This window comes from Lissotriton vulgaris, chromosome 5 (genome assembly GCF_964263255.1).
Source record: "Lissotriton vulgaris chromosome 5, aLisVul1.2, whole genome shotgun sequence".
In the NCBI taxonomy this organism is placed as follows: Eukaryota; Metazoa; Chordata; class Amphibia; order Caudata; family Salamandridae; genus Lissotriton; species Lissotriton vulgaris.
Window position 1 is genome coordinate 34,857,413 of NC_141693.1, and position 16,542 is coordinate 34,873,954.

The 16,542-nt window shown below is 51.7% G+C and overlaps 1 protein-coding gene across 1 annotated transcript in view; it reads right to left on the reverse strand.

Annotated features, from left to right (window-relative positions):
* Nucleotides 1–16,542, reverse strand: part of LOC147710059 (small ribosomal subunit protein mS40-like) — a 62,053-nt gene that overhangs the window by 3,292 nt on the left and 42,219 nt on the right. Inside the window, exon 6 of the mRNA XM_086920714.1 lies at nucleotides 9,687–9,746. Coding sequence (XP_086776840.1) covers nucleotides 9,687–9,746 — 60 coding nt within the window. The remainder of the gene's footprint in view (nucleotides 1–9,686; nucleotides 9,747–16,542) is intronic.

Sequence of the window (16,542 nt, forward strand, 5' to 3'; positions counted from 1 at the left end):
AGAGAGAGACACGAGAGAGAGAGAGACACAAGAGAGCGAGAGACACGAGAGAGCGAGAGACACGAGAGAGAGAGAGAGACACGAGAGAGAGAGAGAGACACGAGAGAGAGAGAGACACGAGAGAGAGACACACGAGAGAGAGAGAGAGACACGAGAGAGAGAGAGAGAGAGACACGAGAGAGAGAGAGAGAGAGACACGAGAGAGAGAGAGAGAGAGAGACACGAGAGAGAGAGAGAGAGACACGAGAGAGAGAGACGAGAGAGACACGAGAGAGAGAGAGAGAGAGAGACACGAGAGAGAGAGACACGAGAGAGAGAGAGAGAGAGAGAGAGAGAGAGAGAGAGAGAGAGAGAGAGAGAGAGAGAGACACGAGAGAGAGAGAGACACGAGAGAGAGACAAGAGAGACAGAGAGAGACACGAGAGAGAGACAGAGAGAGACACGAGAGAGAGACAAGAGAGACAGAGACACGAGAGAGAGAGAGAGAGAGAGAGAGAGAGAGAGAGAGAGAGAGAGAGAGACACGAGAGAGAGACAAGAGAGACAGAGAGAGACACGAGAGAGAGACAAGAGAGACAGAGACACGAGAGAGAGAGAGAGAGAGAGAGAGAGAAGAGAGAGAGAGAGAGAGAGAGAGAGAGAGAGAGAGACACGAGAGAGAGACAAGAGAGACAGAGAGAGACACGAGAGAGAGACAAGAGAGACAGAGACACGAGAGAGAGAGAGAGAGACAGACACGAGAGAGGGAGAGGGAACACCCAGACCTCAGCAGGGACACTAGAGTGAGAGATCAGCGATACCAAAGCGGACAAGGGAGGCAGTCATCAGAACACCAAGCCCTAAGGAGGAACAATGGAAGAGAGGATCACCCATACCCAGTCCTGAGGAGTGACAAGAGGGGAGAGACCAGTGATACCCAAAGCTAAGGAGGGACACACAAAGGAGCAATCAGGGACACCCAGAGCTCAGGAGGAGCACAGGAGGGACAGATTAGCAACACCCAGAGAGAACAGGCACTCCCACTCTCGAGCAGAGGCACAGAAAGAAGCGCTCGGCGACACCCAGATCAGCGGAGAAGGACACAGGAGGAAGAGATGAGCGACAGTGGAGAGAGGGATAAGTGACATTCAGCCCTGGGGAGGCCGATACAGGACAGAGAGGTCAGGAGCACCCAGGCTTGAAGAGGGAGAGAGGAGGGAGTAGATGAGCAGGTGAACACAAAGGACGACATTTGGGATTCAGTTCTCCGAAAGAGAAGGGAAGAAGATATCAAGGACTTCCAAAGCTGAGCAAGAGAGGGCAAAGGAAAAGCACCAGAGAGTTGAGACTGAGGAAGAGAAGGAACCAAGGAGAGAACAAGAGGCCTAGGACTGAGGATGTGAGCAAAGGGAGAGGAGGGGTGGGAGAGATCAGGGACACTCGTCAGATAAAGGGCAGGATGGAGGGTTCACAGATATCCAGACTAGAGGAGGCGGAACCTTTGCAGGACACCAGACACTGAAACCACCCATACACGGGTCGGAGCAGAACGACCACCATGTCAGAGCTGGAGTATTATAGGCAGCCGGTCAGGGGGACAGTGTTATAACCACCGACCAAGGAGAGCATTATAAACATCAGACAAGGCAACGGAGTATTATGACCACCCCCTGGGGGCAGACTATTAAAACCATCCTCCAAGGGGAGATAGTATTATAGCCACCCGTCCAGGTTACAATATTATAACCACCGACCAAGGTTTTTGGTTTCTGTGTGGTAGAGGGCAGCAAAGGAGGAGGGAACGATGAGCCTGGTTATGGTTTCTGTGTGATAGAGGGCAGCAGAGGAGGTGGGAATGATGAGCCTGGTGATGGTTTCTGTGTGGTAGAGGGCAGCAGAGGAGGTGGGAACGATAAGCCTGGTTATGGTTTCTGTGTGGTAGAGGGCAGCAGAGAAGGAGGGAACAATGAGCCTGGTTATGGTTTCTGTGGGGTAGAGGGCAGCAGAGGAGGTGGGAATGATGAGCCTGGTGATGGTTTCTGTGTGGTAGAGGGCAGCTGAGGAGGTGGGAACGATGAGCCTGGTTATGGTTTGTGTGTGGTAGAGGGCAGCTGAGGAGGTGGGAACGATGAGCCTGGTGATAGTTTCTGTGTGGTAGAGGGCAGCAGAGAAGGAGGGAACGATGAGCCTGGTGATGGTTTCGGTGTGGTAGAGGGCAGCAAAGGAGGAGGGAACGATGAGCCTGGTTATGGTTTCTGTGTGGTAGAGGGCAGCAGAGGAGGTGGGAACGATGAGCCTGGTGATAGTTTGTGTGGTAGAGGGCAGCAGAGAAGGAGGGAACGATGAGCCTGGTGATGGTTTCGGTGTGGTAGAGGGCAGCAGAGGAGGTGGGAATGATGAGCCTGGTGATGGTTTCTGTGTGGTAGAGGGCAGCAGAGGAGGTGGGAACGATGATCCTGGTGATGGTTTCTGTGTGGTAGAGGGCAGCAGAGGAGGTGGGAACGATGAGCCTGGTTATGGTTTCTGTGTGGTAGAGGGCAGCTGAGGAGGTGGGAACGATGAGCCTGGTGATAGTTTCTGTGTGGTAGAGGGCAGCAGAGAAGGAGGGAACGATGAGCCTGGTGATGGTTTCGGTGTGGTAGAGGGCAGCAAAGGAGGAGGGAACGATGAGCCTGGTTATGGTTTCTGTGTGGTAGAGGGCAGCAGAGGAGGTGGGAACGATGAGCCTGGTGATAGTTTGTGTGGTAGAGGGCAGCAGAGAAGGAGGGAACGATGAGCCTGGTTATGGTTTCTGTGTGGTAGAGGGCAGCAGAGGAGGTGGGAACGATGAGCCTGGTGATAGTTTGTGTGGTAGAGGGCAGCAGAGAAGGAGGGAACGATGAGCCTGGTGATGGTTTCGGTGTGGTAGAGGGCAGCAGAGGAGGTGGGAACGATGAGCCTGGTGATGGTTTCTGTGAGGTAGAGGGCAGCAGAGGAGGTGGGAATGATGAGCCTGGTGATGGTTTCTGTGTGGTAGAGGGCAGCAGAGGAGGTGGGAACGATGATCCTGGTGATGGTTTCTGTGTGGTAGAGGGCAGCAGAGGAGGTGGGAACAATGAGCCTGGTTATGGTTTCTGTGTGGTAGAGGGCAGCCGAGGAGGTGGGAACGATGAGCCTGGTTATGGTTTCTGTGTGGTAGAGGGGAGCAGAGGAGGTGGGAACGATGAGCCTGGTGATGGTTTCTGTGTGGAAGAGGGCAGCAAAGGAGGAGGGAACGATGAGCCTGGTTATGGTTTCTGTGTGGTAGAGGGCAGCAGAGGAGGTGGGAATGATGAGCCTGGTGATGGTTTCTGTGTGGTAGAGGGCAGCAGAGGAGGTGGGAATGATGAGCCTGGTGATGGTTTCTGTGTGGTAGAGGGCAGCAGAGGAGGTGGGAACGATGATCCTGGTGATGGTTTCTGTGTGGTAGAGGGCAGCAGAGGAGGTGGGAACGATGAGCCTGGTTATGGTTTCTGTGTGGTAGAGGGCAGCAGAGGAGGAGGGAACGATGAGCCTGGTTATGGTTTCTGTGTGGTAGAGGGCAGTAGAGGAGGTGGGAACGATGAGCCTGGTTATGGTTTCTGTGTGGTAGAGGGCAGCAGAGGAGGTGGGAACGATAAGCCTGGTTATGGTTTCTGTGTGGTAGAGGGCAGCAGAGAAGGAGGGAACAATGAGCCTGGTTATGGTTTCTGTGTGATAGAGGGCAGCAGAGGAGGTGGGAACGATGAGCCTGGTTATTGTTTCTGTGTGGTAGAGGGCAGCAGAGGAGGTGGGAACGATGAGCCTGGTGATAGTTTCTGTGTGGTAGAGGGCAGCATGGGAGCAGGGAACGATGAGCCTGGTTATGGTTTCTGTGTGGTAGAGGGCAGCAGAGGAGGTGGGAACAATGAGCCTGGTTATGGTTTCTGTGTGATAGAGGGCAGCAGAGGAGAGGGAACGAAGAGCCTGGTGATGGTTTCTGTGTGGTAGAGGGCAGCAGAGGAGAGGGAACCATGAGCCTGGTTATGGTTTCTGTGTGATAGAGGGCAGCAGAGGAGAGGGAACGAAGAGCCTGGTTATGGTTTGTGTGTGGTAGAGGGCAGCAGAGTAGGAGGGAACGATGAGCCTGGTTATGGTTTGTGTGTTTGTAGAGGGCAGCAAAGGAGGTGGGAACGATGAGCCTGGTTATGGTTTCTGTGTGGTAGAGGGCAGCAGAGGAGGTGGGAACGATGAGCCTGGTTATGGTTTCTGTGTGGTAGAGGGCAGCAGAGGAGGTGGGAACGATGAGCCTGGTTATGGTTTCTGTGTGGTAGAGGGCAGCAGAGGAGGTGGGAACGATGAGCCTGGTTATGGTTTGTGTGTGGTACAGGGCAGCAGAGGAGGTGGGAATGATGAGCCTGGTTATGGTTTGTGTGTGGTAGAAGGCAGCAAGGGAGGTGGGAACGATGAGCCTGGTGATGGTTTCTGTGTGGAAGAGGGCAGCAAAGGAGGTGGGAACGATGAGCCTGGTTATGGTTTCTGTGTGGTAGAGGGCAGCAGAGGAGGTGGGAACGATGAGCCTGGTTATGGTTTGTGTGTGGCACAGGGCAGCAGAGGAGGTGGGAATGATGAGCCTGGTTATGGTTTGTGTGTGGTAGAAGGCAGCAGAGGAGAGGGAACGAAGAGCCTGGTGATGGTTTCTGTGTGGTAGAGGGCACCAAAGGAGGTGGGAACGATGAGCCTGGTTATGGTTTGTGTGGTAGAGGGCAGCAGAGGAGGTGGGAACGATGAGCCTGGTTATGGTTTGTATGTGGTACAGGGCAGCAGAGGAGGTGGGAATGATGAGCCTGGTTATGGTTTGTGTGTGGTAGAAGGCAGCAAAGGAGGTGGGAAAGATGAGCCTGGTTATGGTTTGTGTGTGGTAGAAGGCAGCAAAGGAGGTGGGAACGATGAGCCTGGTGATGGTTTCTGTGTGGAAGAGGGCAGCAAAGGAGGTGGGAACGATGAGCCTGGTTATGGTTTCTGTGTTTGTAGAGGGCAGCAGAGGAGGTGGGAACGATGAGCCTGGTTATGGTTTCTGTGAGGTAGAGGGCAACAGAGGAGGTGGGAACGATGAGCCTGGTTATGGTTTCTGTGTGGTAGAGGGCAGCAGAGGAGAGGGAACGAAGAGCCTGGTGATGGTTTCTGTGTGGTAGAGGGCAGCAGAGGAGAGGGAACCATGAGCCTGGTTATGGTTTCTGTATTGTAGAGGGCAGCAAAGGAGGTGGGAACAATGAGCCTGGTGATGGTTTCTGTGTGGTAGAGGGCAGCAGAGGAGAGGGAACGAAGAGCCTGGTGGTGGTTTCTTTGTGGTAGAGGGCAGCAGAGGAGGAGGGAACGATGAGCCTGGTTATGGTTTATGTGTTTGTAGAGGGCAGCAAAGGAGGTGGGAACGATGAGCCTGGTTATGGTTTCTGTGTGGTAGAGGGCAGCAGAGGAGGTGGGAACCATGAGCCTGGTTATGGTCTGTGTGTTTGTAGAGGGCAGCAAAGGAGGTGGGAACGATGAGCCTGGTTATGGTTTCTGTGTGGTAGAGGGCAGCAGAGGAGGTGGGAACGATGAGCCTGGTTATGGTTTGTGTGTGGTACAGGGCAGCAGAGGAGGTGGGAATGATGAGCCTGGTTATGGTTTGTGTGTGGTAGAAGGCAGCAAAGAAGGTGGGAACGATGAGCCTGGTGATGGTTTCTGTGTGGAAGAGGGCAGCAAAGGAGGTGGGAACGATGAGCCTGGTTATGGTTTCTGTGTGGTAGAGGGCAGCAGAGGAGGTGGGAACGATGAGCCTGGTTATGGTTTGTGTGTGGCACAGGGCAGCAGAGGAGGTGGGAATGATGAGCCTGGTTATGGTTTGTGTGTGGTAGAAGGCAGCAGAGGAGAGGGAACGAAGAGCCTGGGGATGGTTTCTGTGTGGTAGAGGGCACCAAAGGAGGTGGGAACGATGAGCCTGGTTATGGTTTGTGTGGTAGAGGGCAGCAGAGGAGGTGGGAACGATGAGCCTGGTTATGGTTTGTATGTGGTACAGGGCAGCAGAGGAGGTGGGAATGATGAGCCTGGTTATGGTTTGTGTGTGGTAGAAGGCAGCAAAGGAGGTGGGAAAGATGAGCCTGGTTATGGTTTGTGTGTGGTAGAAGGCAGCAAAGGAGGTGGGAACGATGAGCCTGGTGATGGTTTCTGTGTGGAAGAGGGCAGCAAAGGAGGTGGGAAAGATGAGCCTGGTTATGGTTTGTATGTGGTAGAAGGCAGCAAAGGAGGTGGGAACGATGAGCCTGGTGATGGTTTCTGTGTGGTAGAGGGCAGCAAAGGAGGTGGGAACGATGAGCCTGGTGATGGTTTCTGTGTGGAAGAGGGCAGCAAAGGAGGTGGGAACGATGAGCCTGGTTATGGTTTCTGTGTGTTAGAGGGCAGCAGAGGAGGTGGGAACGATGAGCCTGGTTATGGTTTGTGGGTGGTAGAAGGCAGCAAAGGAGGTGGGAACGATGAGCCTGGTGATGGTTTCTGTGTGGAAGAGGGCAGCAAAGGAGGTGGGAACGATGAGCCTGGTTATGGTTTCTGTGTGGAAGAGGGCAGCAAAGGAGGAGGGAACGATGAGCCTGGTTATGGTTTCTGTGTGGAAGAGGGCAGCAAAGGAGGAGGGAACGATGAGCCTGGTTATGGTTTCTGTGTGGTAGAGGGGAGCAGAGGAGGTGGGAACGATGAGCCTGGTGATGGTTTCTGTGTGGTACAGGGCAGCAGAGGAGGTGGGAATGAGGAGCCTGGTTATGGTTTGTGTGTGGTAGAAGGCAGCAAAGGAGGTGGGAACGATGAGCCTGGTGATGGTTTCTGTGTGGTAGAGGACAGCAAAGGAGGTGGGAACGATGAGCCTGGTGATGGTTTCTGTGTGGAAGAGGGCAGCAAAGGAGGTGGGAACGATGAGCCTGGTTATGGTTTCTGTGTGGTAGAGGGGAGCAGAGGAGGTGGGAACGATGAGCCTGGTGATGGTTTCTGTGTGGAAGAGGGCAGCAAAGGAGGAGGGAACGATAAGCCTGGTTATGGTTTCTGTGTGGTAGAGGGGAGCAGAGGAGGTGGGAACTATGAGCCTGGTTATGGTTTCTGTGTGGTAGAGGGCAGCAGAGGAGGAGGGAACGATGAGCCTGGTTATGGTTTCTGTGTGGAAGAGGGGAGCAGAGGAGGTGGGAACGATGAGCCTGGTTATGGTTTCTGTGTGGTAGAGGGCAGCAGAGGAGGAGGGAACGATGAGCCTGGTTATGGTTTCTGTGTGGAAGAGGGCAGCAAAGGAGGTGGGAACGATGAGCCTGGTTATGGTTTCTGTGTGGAAGAGGGCAGCAAAGGAGGTGGGAACGATGAGCCTGGTTTTGGTTTCTGTGAGGTAGAGGGCAGCAGAGGAGGTGGGAACGATGAGCCTGGTTTTGGTTTCTGTGTGGTACAGGGCAGCAGAGGAGGTGGGAACGATGAGCCTGGTTATGGTTTCTGTGGGGTAGAGGGCAGCAGAGGAGGTGGGAACGATGAGCCTGGTTATGGTTTCTGTGTGGTAGAGGGGAGCAGAGGAGGTGGGAACGATGAGCCTGGTTATGGTTTCTGTGTGGTAGAGGGGAGCGGAGGAGGTGGGAACGATGAGCCTGGTTATGGTTTCTGTGTGGTAGAGGGCAGCAGAGGAGGAGGGAACGATGAGCCTGGTTATGGTTTCTGTGTGGAAGAGGGCAGCAAAGGAGGTGGGAACGATGAGCCTGGTTATGGTTTCTGTGTGGTAGAGGGGAGCGGAGGAGGTGGGAACGATGAGCCTGGTTATGGTTTCTGTGTGGTAGAGGGCAGCAGAGGAGGAGGGAACGATGAGCCTGGTTTTGGTTTCTGTGAGGTAGAGGGCAGCAGAGGAGGTGGGAACGATGAGCCTGGTTTTGGTTTCTGTGTGGTACAGGGCAGCAGAGGAGGTGGGAACGATGAGCCTGGTTATGGTTTCTGTGGGGTAGAGGGCAGCAGAGGAGAGGGAACGATGAGCCTGGTTATGGTTTGTGTGTGGTAGAGGGCAGCAGAGGAGGTGGGAACGATGAGCCTGGTTATGGTTTCTGTGTGGTAGAGGGCAGCAGAGGAGGAGGGAACAATGAGCCTGGTTATGGTTTCTGTGTGGAAGAGGGCAGCAGAGGCGGAGGGAACGATGAGCCTGGTTATGGTTTCTGTGTGGAAGAGGGCAGCAAAGGAGGTGGGAACGATGAGCCTGGTTATGGTTTGTGTGTGGTACAGGGCAGCAGAGGAGAGGGAACGATGAGCCTGGTTTTGGTTTCTGTGTGGTAGAGGGCAGCAGAGGAGGAGGGAACGATGAGCCTGGTTATGGTTTCTGTGTGGAAGAGGGCAGCAGAGGAGGAGGGAACGATGAGCCTGGTGATGGTTTCTGTGTGGTAGAGGGCAGTAGAGGAGGTGGGAACGATGAGCCTGGTTATGGTTTCTGTGTGGTAGAGGGCAGCAGAGGAGGAGGGAACGATGAGCCTGGTTATGGTTTCTGTGTGGAAGAGGGCAGCAGAGGAGGAGGGAACGATGAGCCTGGTGATGGTTTCTGTGTGGTAGAGGGCAGTAGAGGAGGTGGGAACGATGAGCCTGGTTATGGTTTCTGTGTGGTAGAGGGCAGCAGAGGAGGTGGGAACGATGAGCCTGGTTATGGTTTCTGTGTGGTAGAGGGCAGTAGAGGAGGTGGGAACGATGAGCCTGGTTATGGTTTCTGTGTGGTAGAGGGCAGCAGAGGAGGTGGGAACGATGAGCCTGGTTATGGTTTCTGTGTGGTAGAGGGCAGCAGAGGAGTTGGGAACGATGAGCCTGGTTATGGTTTCTAAGAGGTAGAGGGCAGCAGAGGAGGAGGGAACCTTGAGCATGGTTATGGTTTCTAAGAGGTAGAGGGCAGCAAAGGAGGTGGGAATGATGAGCCTGGTTATGGTTTCTGTGTGGTAGAGGGCAGCAGAGGAGAGGAAACGATGAGCCTGGTTATGGTTTCTGTGTGGTAGAGGGCAGCAGAGGAGAGGGAACGATGAGCCTGGTTATGGTTTCTGTGTGGTAGAGGGGAGCAGAGGAGAAGGAACGATGAGCCTGGTTATGGTTTCTAAGAGGTAGAGGGCAGCAGAGGAGGTGGGAACGATGAGCCTGGTTATGGTTTCTGTGTGGAAGAGGGCAGCAGAGGAGGTGGGAACGATGAGCCTGGTTATGGTTTCTGTGTGGTAGAGGGCAGCAGAGGAGGTGGGAACGATGAGCCTGGTTATGGTTTCTGTGTGGTAGAGGGCAGCAGAGGAGGTGGGAACGATGAGCCTGGTTATGGTTTCTGTGTGGTAGAGGGCAGCAGAGGAGGTGGGAACGATGAGCCTGGTTATGGTTTCGGTGTGGTAGAGGACAGCAAAGGAGGTGGGAACGATAAGCCTGGTGATGGTTTCTGTGTGGAAGAGGGCAGCAAAGGAGGTGGGAACGATGAGCCTGGTTATGGTTTTTGTGTGGTACAGGGCAGCAGAGGAGGTGGGAACGATGAGCCTGGTTATGGTTTCTAAGAGGTAGAGGGCAGCACAGGAGGTGGGGAGGATGAGCCCAAGTTATAGTTTGCGTAGTAGACAGCTGTGCAGGAAGTTGGAGAGACGAGCCCAGTTATGGTTGTTTAGGGCTGCACAGGACAACATAGATGGATCCGTTGTTGGGGTTTTACATCTGGATCCTGTCACCCCCACATACCAAAATCTCGAGCCTTGCCGATGACGTCCGTCAGCTTCTTCTGCTGCTTCATACACACACCTGCAAGGAACAGAGGAAAAGAATGAGGTCCTGCGTGACCCAATACAGACCACACACACACACACCCACACCCCTACCCACCCACGAGGTGGCATACTCATGTTAAACAGAAGCGTAACATGGACCTGGTTACTCAAACTTTTAACGGATAATATTCTGTCAACAGCCTTAAAGAGTGCAAGCACTGACGTCCCACAAGTACCCAGGGTAAATTCTTAGAAGGATTCAGTAACTAGTTATATATTTCTTGTAACAATGACTACCTCAAGTGGTGGTGACATTAATAAACACGTTCCATGAGTATTTAAGGCAGAGATTAGCAAAATCTGGATATCATTTATGATCTCAATCCCCATATAGCGGCAGGGATCCAGACCTGCTACTACCATCTACGCTCACTCCCGACATATCTGTAAATATTACCACTGGCCACGCAGGCACTTGTGAAGTTATAGCAATAATGCATTACTAGGTCTTCCAAAGTGTGACATGTCTAAGGACACAGCTGCCATTATACGTCAAGACAAGTCTCTCCGAATATGTGCCGTCTGCTTTAATGTGTTCACCAACGCAATGAAGTACCGAAGCAACTAAACGGAAACAGACATCTTATCAGATGTAGTCTCTTTAACCTCTCGACTGCTTCCACCCCGGCGCAGAGCCCTTTCTAGGATGTTTGGGGCAGCTTGTGCTAAAACCCTAATAACATTTTCCCATAAAAGGTATCCACCCAAAATTTACGTTCTTTTTTTTCCAACATCCTGGAGATTTTAATGGTATCCATGGTTTGCAGATTTCCCGGGAGAGAAGAGAGAAAACGGCCAACCTATAGCTACATTTTTTTTAGGGGAAAAAATGTGCTTTGCAAGAAAGTATAATTTTTTCCTAAAAATAGCATCAACGAAAGGGTTGCTATGCTGCGATCACCAACTTTCCAGCTTTCATGAACAAGCAGGGTTGTTTCAAAAAAACTTTTGAATTGTAATTTTTGCATTTTGTTTAGTAGTACTCCATTTTTTCAAATTTGGGAGGCTTGTAGTTTGTGGTGGAAATAAGTGTGAAACTCTTGTGATCCTGGCAAGCTATACATTTCTGAAATGTAGACAAAATTATTTCCCAAGCAAACTATTCTTTAAATTGCCATTGATGTTTTCTCCTGTAATTTTTTCATGAAACACAATTTACAAATGCTATATATTGTTCTGTCCATCAGGGAGAGAGAGTCTTATGGTAACAAGGATATATAGAGCCATTTAAAGCAATTTATTTAGGAATTTTATAAAGCGCTTAGTTACGCTCACCGGCGTGTCCCTGCGCTAAAATTGCTTTCGTAAGGGAGAAAAATAGAGGAAGAAGAGCTAGGGCAGTGCTAGGCGGAACAGATGTGTTTTGAGGGCTCTGCGGAATTTGGACTCAGAGGGTTCCAGGCGTAGTTCAATCGGCAGTGCGTTCCAATTCTTGACAGCAAGAAAACGGAACGATCTTCCACCCATACGGGCTCTGCGGATTTTGGGGACAGTGACCAAGCCAGTGTCGGAGGATCTAAGCAGCCGCTCTGGTCTGTAGGGGGTAATAAGGCTGTTCAAAGGGGCGGGTGCTTTGCCTCCTAAGATACGTTGGCATACACAGAGGGCTTTGTATTTGATCCTTTCACAGATCGATAGCCAGTGTAGAGATTTTAAGGCCGCTTTAGAGGAGGTACGTCTCGGGAGCCTTCGCACCAGCCTGGCTGCTGCATTCTGCAGCACCTGGAGACGGTTAATACTGCTGACCGTACTACCCAGGTAGAGGAGATTAGCATAATCCAGTCTAGATGTTACCAAGGCATGCACGAGGGTCTGTCTGTCTCCAACAGGGAGCATATCAAGGACCTTGCGCAGGGTTTTGAGTACTCCAAAACACATTCCCACTACCAGATTGATCTGGGGCGTAAACGAAAGTTCGGAGTCAAACAAGACCCCCAGAGTTTTGGCCTGTTGAGCTGGCCTAGGTGTAGGGCCCAAGCAGTCTGGCCACCATGCTGAAGACCACACAGATGGACTCCTTCCCACCACGAGCACCTCAGTCTTGGCGCCATTCAACTTCAGGCAGTTGAAAGACATCCAGGAGGCAAGCTCCTGCATGCAAGCACTGAAGTTGACGGCTGCAATGCCGGGCGCTCACGATAGGGAGATGGCCAGCTGCGTGTCGTCAGCATAGGATACAAGAGGGTGGCAATGTTAAAGCCACCCTCTACAATATGTGTAAGTCACCCCTTTCGCAGGCTAATCGATACATAAGGCAAGGTGCCAGAATTTTACGTATTCTTGCAGTAAAAATTGTAGTTAACGTGGAAAGACTTGGTCGCTCAGTACATGCCGACCCCTCAGCTCTGCTACCTCCTGAATGGTGCGACCCAAGTTGATGCTCCAAGGTATCAAACAACTTTTTACATTAAGCCGACTGGAATCTCAAAGAATCACTTTCAAGTTCTTCACGCCTACCTACAATGCCCTCCACAACACCAGACCTGCATACCTCAACCACCGCCTCTCCTACACTCCCACCAGACATCTGCGCTCAACTGGTCCTGGCCACCATCCCACAGATCCGGAAAACCACGGGGTAGAGGAAGATCCTTCTCCTACCTTGCTGCGAAGACCTGGAACTCCCAGCCTCTGCACTTCAGGCAATCACCATCGCTGCTGCAATTCAGGAAGGACCTCAAGACCTGGGACTCCCTGCCTCTGCACTTCAGGCATTCACCATCGCTGCTGCAATTCGGGAAGGACCTCAAGACCTGGGACTCCCTGCCTCTGCAATTCAGGCATTCACCATCGCTGCTGCAATTCAGGAAGGACCTCAAGACCTGGGACTCCCAGCCTCTGCACTTCAGGAAGGACCTCAAGACCGGGGACTCCCAGCCTCTGCACTTCAGGCATTCACCATCGCTGCTGCAATTCAGGAAGGACCTCAAGACCTGGAGCTCCCAGCCTCTGCACTTCAGGCATTCACCATCTCTGCTGCATTTCAGGAAGGACCTCAAGACCTGGGACTCCCTGCCTCTGCACTTCAGGCATTCACCATCGCTGCTGCAATTCAGGAAGGACCTCAAGACCTGGGACTCCCAGCCTCTGCACTTCAGGCATTCACCATCGCTGCTGCAATTCAGGAAGGACCTCAAGACCTGGGACTCCCTGCCTCTGCACTTCAGGCATTCACCATCGCTGCTGCAATTCAGGAAGGACCTCAAGATCTGGGACTCCCAGCCTCTGCACTTCAGGAAGGACCTCAAGACCGGGGACTCCCTGCCTCTGCACTTCAGGCATTCACCATCGCTGCTGCAATTCAGGAAGGACCTCAAGACCTGGAGCTCCCAGCCTCTGCACTTCAGGCATTCACCATCGCTGCTGCAATTCAGGAAGGACCTCAAGACCTGGCTCATTGGCTGAACCGCAGACCCAGCTCTACCCTCCTCCTCCCCCCAGTGCCTGGAGACCTCCCACGTGAGTCCTCGTGTTTTACAAGAACAGGGATTGATTGATCGATCACCGCTAAACTCCAGAAGAAACTCCAACGAATCCAAAACGCCTCAGCCAGGCTCATACTAGACATCCCACGCAACGAACACATCTCTGGTCACCTTAAAGACCTCCACTGGCTACCCGTCAATAAGAGGATCACTTTCCGACTGCTTACCCACGCACACAAATCACTCTACGACATCGGCCCAGATTGCCTCGACTCTCGACTGTCCTTCTACACCCCCTCCCGCCAACTACGTTCTCCCAGCCAAGCCCTCGCCACTGTACGTCGCATCAACAAGACCACCATGGGAGGCAGATCCTTTTCATACCTGGCTGCTAAAACATGGAACTCACTCCCCGCTTACCTTCGCCTCACCCAGAACCACCTAGCGTTCAGAAAGCAGCTTAAAACGTGGATATTTGACAAATAATCCTCCTCCCCTTCCTAAGCGCCTTGAAACCCTCTGGGTATGTAGTGCGCTATACAAATTCTATGACTTGACCTGACATTGGCGGTGGTGAAGCGTGATATAGCGGCACTTTGGTCTCAGGCCAAACCCCCTACTATACGGAAATGGAGACGGAGGTGGATTGGTGTGGATCTCAAGAGGAGCCCCTGTTTGAGGCCCGGGGCTGCCAGAGCTTTTTGGCAAGATTTGGGGTAAATAGTTTAATCTTGTGTCCTGAGAGGTGGGTGTGTTTTCTGTAATATCTCCATCATCCCTCATACAGCTGTATCCTATCCACAGAATTAATGAGCGGGCGGGGCTTAGCCGCCCAACGGACATGCGCAGCACCAGGGTGGTGGAGGTAGTGCTTGTGTCGGCCGCTGGCCGACGCAAGCACCGAAGGGGTTAAACATTACCTAATGACATCACATTTCACCCAACAAAAATGTGGGTAGCTACATAATTTGGCCCAGACCTCAGCTGACACCCAGAGGTACCTTCCAAACGCCTAAACGGCCAGGGAAGTTCAGGGAGGTCAGGCTTGAGTGGATCCGTTTACTGTTTCTTACCTACAGTGCCTTTCTACCTCAAACACTGGCAAAACAGCATGTATTAGATGCGGAAACTGTGAGGATTCATGAGTTTCCTACCACCCACCATTCCCACGCTTTTCCTGATAAAACCAATACCCAAATTGTGCGTGTGGGCCCAGCAACTGTAGCGGGAAAGGCTCCAAAACGAAACACGTACAGACCTGCTTTTCCACTCAATCGACCCTTTCATTGCAATGTGAGTAACTGCGGTTTTTGGGCCTGGGCTCCACTGCCTTCAGGGAAAACGTAAGAAACGCGGAAAACTAGACACGAAGAGGGCTCCAGGGTGGTGTGATCTGAATGGATCCTTAGATCTTTTTTACCCATAAGGCTTGGCATACCTCAACTTCTGCTATGAACATGCATTTTCTTCACATTTCTGTGAGAACGTTTTGAAAGCTGCGGGGATCCACACTATTACTTCCACCCAGCGTTCTCATCCTTGCTTTGGTAAAAGTGGTACCACCCTTATTGGTGGGGCCGCCTCCCAAACATGGAAGGCCTCAAAACGCAAGGACAGATCACATTTTTCCACTCAAAACGTCCCTTTTTATGCAGAGAGGAAAGCTGTGGATTGTGGGCCAAAGCTGGTCTTCCCACCCAGAGAAACCCACTAAACTCAGACACTCCTGAATAACAGAGACCCAGAGGAGTCCAGGTTGGAGTGATTTGTGTTGATTCCAAAACACTTTCTTACCCATAAGGTCTGCAAACCTCCGACTAGAGCCAAAAACACATTTTCCTCACATTTTAGTGAGAGAAAGTTCAGGAACCTACGGGGATTTACAACATTTCCAGCACCGAGCAGTCCCACATTTGTCCAGATAAAAATGGTGCTCCACTTATATGGGTGGCCTAGCATCTGTGACACAACAGGCCCAAAACACCATGTGGAGATATCAACATTACAAGTCTAGAAGCAACCTGGTTTAGAAATGGGGATAGCTGGGCTATGGGCCGCGGCTCAGCCGCCACCCTGATCAACCAAACAAATACAGACATGTTTTAAAACTAGAAACCTGTGGGAGTCCATGGTGGTGTGACTTGCGAGGATCCTATGAATTTTTCTTACCATTAATGCGCTGCAAACATAAAAAGTTGCTTAAAACCATGCTTTTTCCTCACATTTCAGCAGGGATCAACACAATTCCTACCACTTAGTGACACTTTTACCGAAGGAATCCCAGTAGCTCTGGTTTGATCTTTTCCTGTCAAGGGCACTAGTTCCAGTGGTGAAGAATTTTTATCGGGACAAGAGTGGAAACGCTGAGTGTTAGGAATACTGTGGATCCCAGAAGTTTCAACCACATGAATGTGAGGAAAATACATGGTTTTAGGCAACATTTGAGGGGCATTGTGGAATGCACGCAAGGCACACCACCATTGACTCCCCGGGGTATCCGGTTTGCAGGCATTTCTGGGTTTACTAGGTTTACTAGCCGGGTCTGGTGGCTCAGTGGACTAATGCGTCCACTGCAGGGGCCTGTGTTCGACCTCATGGTCACAGGTTCAAATCCCGGCGGGTCCACTCAGCCTTTCATCCATCTGAGGTCGATAAAATGAGTACCATTGAGTTGGGTAACAATAAACATCTGTTATTCAGCGCCAAGAAACCGCTGGGTGAACGTGCGCTTTACAAATACACATGTTATGTTATGTTATGTTAGGTTTACCTGGGTGGCGGCTGAGCAGGGGACCGAACAGTGCAGCCGTTCAGCAAGACAAATAAGAGGAAATCTAAATTTACCCTCAACTCTGCCAGTCCGTATGTCAAAACTACACTCAAAGAAATCCAAATCATCCCTTGCTTGCCATGGCGATGCTCTGCACCCCAGGAGGATGGGTGATGGGCCCAACACCAGGGCGGCCGGTCACCCCATATATTATTTTTTCTTCTTTTTACTAAATATAAGAAAATGTATCCCTGGTGCCTCGTGGACTTGGACATCCTTTACCCCACCCCCTAAAAGGGCAGATAAGCAGTAAACCCCCATTAAACCCCTGAGATTTTTTAATTTAATTTAATTTATTAATTAATCTTATAGAGCGCGACAGCTACCCATAAGGGTTTCCCGGCGCTGATTGACAGTAAGAACATGATTGATCCGGAAAAGAAGAATTATTGAGGAAACAGCCAGGTCTTTAAGGCTTTTCGAAAACGGAGATGGCACTGCTCCATTCGTAAGTCCATGGGAAGAGAGTTCCACAATTTGGGTCCCAGTACAGCAAAGGAATGGCCTCCCATTCT